This window comes from Festucalex cinctus, chromosome 4, assembly GCF_051991245.1.
Source record: "Festucalex cinctus isolate MCC-2025b chromosome 4, RoL_Fcin_1.0, whole genome shotgun sequence".
NCBI lineage: Eukaryota > Metazoa > Chordata > Actinopteri > Syngnathiformes > Syngnathidae > Festucalex > Festucalex cinctus.
Genome location: NC_135414.1, coordinates 10,894,143 through 10,902,425, shown reverse-complemented (window position 1 = coordinate 10,902,425; position 8,283 = coordinate 10,894,143). Strand labels below are relative to the sequence as shown.

The following is an 8,283-nucleotide window of genomic DNA, read 5'->3' as shown; positions in this document are numbered from 1 at the left end:
ATTAAAGTTATGTGCAACTCTGGAGATGACAAGAATCTTTATTTCAGAACGAAAGACATGAGCAACTTTTCACATTTCAATGATTACTTAAATTTTCTTGAACACATAAGAAATTCCACTGTAACAAAAATACACATCCATACCAATGATCATTGGTTACCGTTATTCCTATTAAAAATCTACTAGAATAGTCTACTTTTTGGTTGGTAATATTTGAGAATAATTTAATAAATGCAAAGGCACATTTGGAAGATAACACCTTAGTGATTATTCACAATATTGGTATCTTCTAAAAAGAGAATTGTTGACCAACTTAAAAAAATCACTTCAAATGGTGATACACAATTGAATTAAGTTAATCCAAAGTGAATATATTAAGTTTAATGTTCATTTAACCAGTAGTTTACTATTCATTTAACTTAACTCTTTGACCGCCAAAAACGTTTTTTAGTAAAACCAGAATGCATTCCGCCATAAACGTTAAGGCGTCAACTACGGGTTTTTTTTTTTTTTTAAATATAAATCAATGTGTAAGTTGCTGCACTGCCTGGTCAGTGGGTGGTGGAATCAAAAACACCCACTAACTATGGCCAGCAGATGGCAGCATTGTATCTCTTTTCAATGGGCTGCCGGTGTATAAAATGATAATGAAACCTGATGGAATCTGATGAAATAGAACGTTTTGAATAATCAAAACCTTTGTCACATTAAACCTAATTCACAGAGCGTCACGAAATGAAAAAAAGTATTAGTGTCAAAGTCACTGTTGTGGAGAAAATGTATCTTCACAAAAACCTTGTTTTCTCCTAGCTTTTCAATTTTCGCTCAATGTCACTCAAATACCTATTTTCAAATTACTAAAGAACAGAATAAATGTAGAAACATACTTTTTTTTTTTATGAAAGAATGAAATGCGATCTTTCATGTGGTATGTACCTTGTATATGTAGTAAAAGCACACAATATTCTGTTTGGCTTGAAAGATGAGTTAAAATGCTCAAAGTCAGCTGCCACTTGGGGGTTGTTTTTTGATAACATGCGGCAGTAAAAGAGTTAATATATTCACTTTGGCTTAACTGAATTCAATCTTGTGTTACCACTTGAAGCGATTCAACAATTCTCGTTTTAGAGTGTATGAACTTGGTAAAACCTTGAAAAAAAAAAGTACACCCCTAAATATAATACATTTCAGTCACTAAACAATTATAATTGTGCACTCAATTGTGTTGATCCAGCGCTAGTGTGAACTGATAATCAAGGCACAACAAAGGGAGCTTGACAATAACTTATATACAGATTTTCTGCATGTGCTGGTAAAAACAAATAAACAAATACAGTGCTATGTGGTTGTAACAGTCAGTTTGTTGGCAGAAAATCTAAATGAATCACCAAACCCATTCATACGTGCATAAAAGATGTGCGTACATGCAGAATATTTCTCATTTGGTTCAAATAAAACTGCATTAAAATAAGACTCAACCAAAAACATTAGATGGTAAATTTAGATGGTACATTTGCACATTCTGGGAAAACTAAGCATGACAGGCATGCAATGCAAGTTAGTCCCGTGAAGCCTCAGGACCTCTTGGCTGCACTGTGGCTCCCTCACGTTGGAACATGTCAAAGCGCGCCGTTACCTCGCAGCGGATGAGGAGCGTGTCATCCTTGACAAAAGCTCGCTGATTCAGCTGATGCAGGTGCAGGAAAGTCACGTAACCAAACCCTTTGGGGTTACGCTGAATGGTGGGTTTCTTGAAGGCTTGAAGGTCCGGCTTGGTCTCCATCACCTCCATATGATGTTGAGCGTCGGGGCCCTGGTCGAGAATGGCCAGACGGATAATGCCCTGGAAAGGCCAGCTCAGCTGTCCATCAAAAGCTCCTTGCATGGTGTGGACAAAGAGGGATATGTAGTTGGAACAGCGCGGGGCATTGGGGGTCTGCAGGTGTAAGCGCAGGCACAGTTTGTAGCCCGGTCGACCCGTGTAGAAGCCCGGGCTGTGCTCGACCACCGGCAGGCCTGCTTCTTGGTTCCGGAGGTGGGCCGAGAAGCCTCTGAGACGCCAGATGAAGATGCCGTGGCATTGTTGCGCCTCCAGCTCCTTCACTGTGTCCTCGAGCACAGCTACTCTTCTCTGCAGCTGTGCTAGCTGACCTACCTGTAGGAAAGAAACAGAAATCATGAGATGGCAACCTTTGGCAGGATTCCTGCTTTGAGTTTTGCTTGTGAAAGCATTCCATCCATCCAGACCACTTATTCCTCACAAGGGGGGGTGCTGGAGCCTATCTCAGCTGGCTCTGGGCAGTAGGCGGGGTAGACCCTAAACTGGTCGCCAGCCAATCACAGGGCACACAGAGACGAACAACCATCCACACTCACAAGCACACCTAGGAACAATTTGGAGCGCCCAATTAACCTGCCATGCATGTCTTTGGAATGTGGGAGGAGGCCGGAGTACCCGGAGAAGACCCACGTGGGTACGGGGAGAACATGCAAACGCCACCCAGGAAGGCCAGAGCCTGGACTCGAACCCGAGTTCTCAGTGTGAAAGCATTCTTGTATTAAAACTAGATGAGTTTTTCAGGGCCGATATCTACACCAATTATTAGTAGTCGATAATTGATATTTGTAGAAGATACTCATTTTCACTAAAAGGGAAAATGTTTTATTTATTTATTGTATTTTATTTTGAACATGTATTGGCATAAAAAATAAATAAATAAATAAAAACTGCAGCTCTTTTTTTTAAGCATTTTGTTTGTTCAACAATGTTTAGGGTTTAGAAAATATTGGAGTTAAAAAAAAATCTTAGTCAATAGGCATCCTTTTTTTTTTTTTTTTTTTTTAAATCTCACAAAAAGTTCAGGGATCTTCCAGGTGCAGTTGCATGTCTTCAAAAGTTAAATAAAAACTTAAGTAAATAGCTCCCTATTGTTTGCTACAGCAAATACTTTTTTTTAATTTTCAAATTTATTTAAATATTTGTTTTTAATTGTACTTATATTTTTAATTTCAAACAAAAACAGAAGGTGCAGAAAGTTCCCAAGGTCAGAAGAAGCATCTATGAAAATTTAAATCATTAATTTGTTTTTTTTTGTTTTTTTGCTCTGAACACTTTTTTGAATGGATCGATCATCGGCCATATCATATGAGCCTTCAAATTGGCCGACGCCGAAATTCGTCAAAATGCTGAATTATCATTCTATTTTTTAACCAGGTAAAAAAAACAAAAAACAAAAAACAAAAAACATTGATATTAAAAATCTCCCCTCCTGACCTGGCCACAGGGGCAACAAAAACACACGATTGTTCCAACAATTTGAATATTGGTGCCGATAATCGGCCCAGCTGATAATGGGTCTATCCCTAATTAAAACTCAACCGTATGGAATATGAAAATACCCGAGTATCCTCCAAGATGATAAGCTCACGGAGCTGGTGATCCTGTTTTACTAATCGTCCATCCATATCCCGGATCCTCTGCATTTCTTCGCTAGGGTGGCAAGGGCCACAGCTGCCGCCACAGCTGGCGCTTCCCCGAGCAGATGACGCGGACGCTGCTCCTTGATCATCGGATGAAACAGAAGGTCCAAGAGCCCAAAGTGACTTTGGTGTGGTGCCATTAAGGCTAAGGCGGCGCACAAACTCTGCCATGTAGCGCATGTGCATTTGCGTGAACTCCTGCATGTGCTGAGCCAGGTTATGTCGCTGCATCTATAAAAACAAAAAGTTGTGCGATAAGGAATGTCAAGTGATATTCCAATTTTTAAAACGCTTTACCTACCCTTTCCTTACATCCAAAAGTGCTAAAGGTACAGGCAATAGGGGCTTTAGGGCAATCTGTATCACAATGAGAGTCCATCTGCAACAAAAACATTACAAGGTTACATTTATAAAACTCTTTGACCGCCAAAAACGTTGAATAACGATTAGTAAAATCACGATGTATGCCGCCATAAACGTTAAATGACTTCAACTACGGTTTTTTGTTTTGTTTTGTTTTTTTAATCAATGGGAAGTGTAATGTCTAAGTGGAGCGCTGCCTGGTCAATGGGTTGTGGAATCAAAAACACCCACTAACTATGGCCAGCAGATGGCAGCATTGTATCTCTTTTCAATATGAAATTAAAATGAAACATTATTAATCTGATAAAATCTGATGAGATAGAACATTTTCAAGGATGACATGAATGATCAAAGCCTTTGTCACATTAAACCTAATTCACAGAGCGTCACTAAACAAATCAACAAGAAGTGACCCAATTTCAACAGGAAGTGAGCTGATTTCAACAGGAAGTAACCCAGAAGTGACCCGATTTCAACAGGAAGTGACCTAATAGCAACAGGAAGTGACCCAATTTCAACAGGAAGTGACCCAATTTCAACAGGAAGTGAACTGATTTCAACAGAGTGACCCTTACACCATTGCTACTCGATTCTATACTCCTTACTTCATTGCTTAATTAATTTTTCTCAATTTAATCCGTTGCTTACTTGATTTCTTCCTTGTTTTCTTGATTCTTGCTAATTAATTAATCAATTTATTTATTTATTTGATATTTTTCTTCCTTCAACTGCTTCTAGATTTCAATATGAATTAAAACCATTCCAACTTTAGCATGTTCAGTTCATTCCAGGTCATTGTATATGATTCCATGTCATTCAATGTCATTCAACATCATTCAATATCATTCCAATTCATTCCACAGGTTTTTATTCATCCTTCCAGACTTCACACGCAATTTCCCCAGAAATTGCATTCTCTAGTTAATCTAATGAAATCTGATGATAGAACATTTTCAAGGATGACGTGAATTATCAAAGTCACTAATCAAAAAATATTAGTGTCAAAGTCACTGTTGTGCACAAAATGTATATTTTCACACAAAGCTTGTTTTTTCTTTATCCTTTCAATGTTCGCTCAATGTCTCTCAGATAACCCATTTTCAAATGGTGATTTTTCTAATGAAAGAATGGAATGTGAGCTTTCATTTGGTAGTAAAAGCACGCAATATTCTGTTTGCCTGAAAGATGAGTTAAAATGCTCGAAATTGTCTGGTACTGTAGGGGTTGTTTTTTTGTTTTTTGTGTGGCAGTAAAAGAGGTAAACTGCGGATGGGGAATGACTAGGTGGAATTTGGTTTTGTAGCCGTTGATTTTGAAAAAGTTTTAACTAAACCAACATCACAGTTTAGAAAGACAGTCTGTTGTAAGGTAAGAGGTGGTGAGACAAGAATTGGGTTTGCTGAACATATAGAGCTGGCTTTCATCCATCTTGTAATAAAAAATGAATTTTGTATTTGTACCTGGTCTCTGATGAGGTCCAGCTCACAGTACTGGCATTTGATGTTGGCAAAAGGACATTGCTGCTCATGAAGCTGAACGAGAAAAGATGTTGAAAGGGAATGAATACTCAAGCATATGATGATCTAAGTTTAAAAAAAAATAAAAATAAAAAATAAAAAACCTTGCTGTGGAAAATTTATTCAAAGACCTAGTTAGAAAAAAAATGATCTACCTCCCTCTCCTCGTATACAAAGCTTGCAACGCAGTCTGGGCAGGACATGGGTCTCCTTCGGCACTCTATGGTTTTGTGTTCCTCCAAGTAGACTTTTCGCACAGACTGTTGGCATTGTGGGCAGGGCACGGTCGCAAATGTACATTGTGCCAAATGATTCTGGAAGGAAAAAAGAATGAAAAACAGGAATGTGTTTACAGTAATCTCTCGCCATTCGGGATAGAGAGAAAACTGTGAATACTTGGCGCCCCACACTAAAAAGGCTTGGAATTGCCTGTTTTAAGAGGTTAAACTATAAAATATTGCCATTTGCCACAAACTACAATCTGAAAACAATATAGCAATAACAATATATACTGAGATGCCACAAGACAGCATCTAAGCACTATTTTTTCTCCTAGTCATTCCCAATAGTCAAAACAGGTGCAAAAAATGCATCACAATGATTGTATGATTAAGATACAGCCAGCCGCCTGCGATTATACACATGGCCAGCAGGTGGTTTTGTGCGCATTTGAAGCTTTGAGTTTCTCGAACCAGTTGGTTCAAGTGGTTCGGTGCCTCATGAGGCTTCATCTATCACTAAAGAAAGAGAAAACAGGTCAACGGAGGTTGCAATTATATCAGCTCAGCTGTCAACACCACAGCACCACAGGAACAGACCACAGGGGGGAGGTGATCTGCTGTGAAAAGTCTCACAAGGCAACTGTGAAAAAGACTATTTGGGAACAAATCATCTGTGAAATCTTAGTTCATCTTGGGTCTCCATATGGCCTCTTAAAGAAACATACATACACACAGAAAGAAATATTTACATCAGACAGATTTCTAGTGTATGTAGGCTGATGGCATATTCTCACCTCTAAATGTCTGAGCTCCATTTTGTCAATACAGCCAGCATTTGGACAGCGGACAGTGAGGGAAAGAATCTCCCTTTTGGCAAAATTATCAGGAAACAGCTGATCTTCTAACAACATTTCATTGTCCACTGGGCACCTCTGTCCTGTATCCCTTTATTTCACGAAGAAGATTAACATATGACACTTCATTTATTGCGACACAAGCATATAGGCTACATGCTATTGATGACAACATTTCAGGCATGCTGCTGTGATTAAATTCATTATGAAGTATGAACCATGTTGAAGCAACACAAAAACCTACCGTATTGACTTCTCAATGCAGGTTTTGCAGAAACGGTGCCCGCATGGTGTTTGAATAGCATTCCTGAGAGCCATGAGACAGATAGGACATTCGTATTTTCTCTCAAGCGGCGGATCAAACTCCACATCGTAGCCTTGCACAAGGTCTGTAGATTGCAGAGTAGTAGAGCTGCCAGGGCTCTCTGAGGGGCTTTGTATGGATTCTCGTTCCCTTTCCCGCATCGCCAAGGCACAACTGGACAGCTCGCCACCACCAGCTCCCTCATAACTGACCTCCTCCAAACTCCCCTTGTGACTGTCAGAGCAAGACATCTGACGAGGATGACACACAAGAGGAAACTGGTGGGCAACAACAATGATTGCATAAGATGGATGGATGGATGGATGGATGGATGGATGGATGGATGGATGGATGGATATCCATATACATCCTCTATAACATTGAGAAACACTGCAGCATTGTTGTACCTAGGGAAACTTTTGGCAATTATTTAAATACTTGCAGAATGATTTATGAATAAGCAAACAAATGTTTACAGATACTTGACTGTCGCGATTTTTTGGTAGTTATAAGATTCATTGTTTATTACACGTGCTGTCACTGTTTTTACCTTTGTTTAGTAGGCTGTTATAGTTGTATGTACTTTTATTGATTCGTGTAAATATGAATATAGTATATACATTTAAACTGAAATCCCTCAAAACTAACAGACAACGTTGTCGTTTGAGGAGACTAGCCGAGCTTCTACATGCGGAACTGTTAGTTTTACAGTCTGTTTTACAGTACAGCCTGTGTTCTCTAAATAATCTTTTTAAATCATAATAACCACCGCAGAAGGTAGTAATGACGCCCAACTCTTGTAAGGACACTAAAACACACAACGAACAATAATAAGACAAATACCATGTTAAAATATTACCTTGAGTAAGTCAGGAACGTATTTATCCACAGAATTTCCTGTCTTAACCACGTCATCATACGTCAAACCATAGCATAATAGCGGGCTGTCCCGCTCCCTGAGTTCGACGGCCGCTACTGTGATAAGTCAGTGAGGCTGCCATATTGAATGTGTCAGGCCTGCCTAACTAATGCAAGTCACTGGACTGAACATGAACCAAAACATACATAGTGCACAAAGCGAATGCATTTTGTTAATCGGCACCAAAATTAACGTAGGTCGCTATTTTTAAACCCGATTATTACAAATTTGTGTCCACTGAAGGTGCTGCAAATTCCCTTACAAGCAGACAGCCGTGGATTGAGTGAGACAAACACTCAAACACACTCACAAAATGAGAACCCTGGAGCGGCTGCTGGCCACAACTCTGCACATCACTTAATAAAGGCGTGGGTGACCCAACACAATACTACTGTATGTACACAGTAGCCTACTTTCACTTTATAGGACAATTTTATTTGCACATTTACTTTTATTATGTTGAAGGTAATTTTATTTAAGAATACATTGTGACTGGCATGGATTAATGACATTTGCTTCTTTGTGTGAGTGCAAATTATGTTTTCAAGCTCTTGTTATAATAGCCAAGAACAATCAAAGATCAATTAATTTTCCATGAGATCTGGTAAAAGAATGATGCATCTCC

General features: G+C 39.1%; 1 protein-coding gene across 1 annotated transcript; it reads right to left on the bottom strand.

The window, feature by feature from the left end:
* Positions 1–20: 20 nt before the first annotated feature.
* traf6 (TNF receptor-associated factor 6) lies at positions 21–7,690 on the bottom strand. Its single transcript, XM_077518824.1, has 8 exons — positions 7,599–7,690; positions 6,680–6,990; positions 6,376–6,526; positions 5,516–5,674; positions 5,304–5,375; positions 3,782–3,859; positions 3,400–3,711; positions 21–2,155 (listed from the first exon to the last, which is right to left on the bottom strand). Exons 2-8 carry the CDS (start codon positions 6,988–6,990, stop codon positions 1,559–1,561), a joined length of 1,680 nt encoding a protein of 559 aa, XP_077374950.1. The 5' UTR covers positions 7,599–7,690; the 3' UTR covers positions 21–1,558.
* Between the last annotated feature and the right edge of the window lie 593 nt (positions 7,691–8,283).

Coding starts and splice junctions, on each gene's coding strand:
- traf6 (XM_077518824.1), bottom strand. CDS start 6,990: ATGTCTTGCTCTGACAGTCACAAGGGGAGTTTGGAGGAGGTCAGTTAT. Junction 5,675..6,375: donor TGGAGCTCAGACATTTAGAG/GTGAGAATATGC, acceptor TTTTCCTTCCAG/AATCATTTGGCACAATGTAC. Junction 5,376..5,515: donor TTGTATACGAGGAGAGGGAG/GTAGATCATTTT, acceptor TTTCTCGTTCAG/CTTCATGAGCAGCAATGTCC.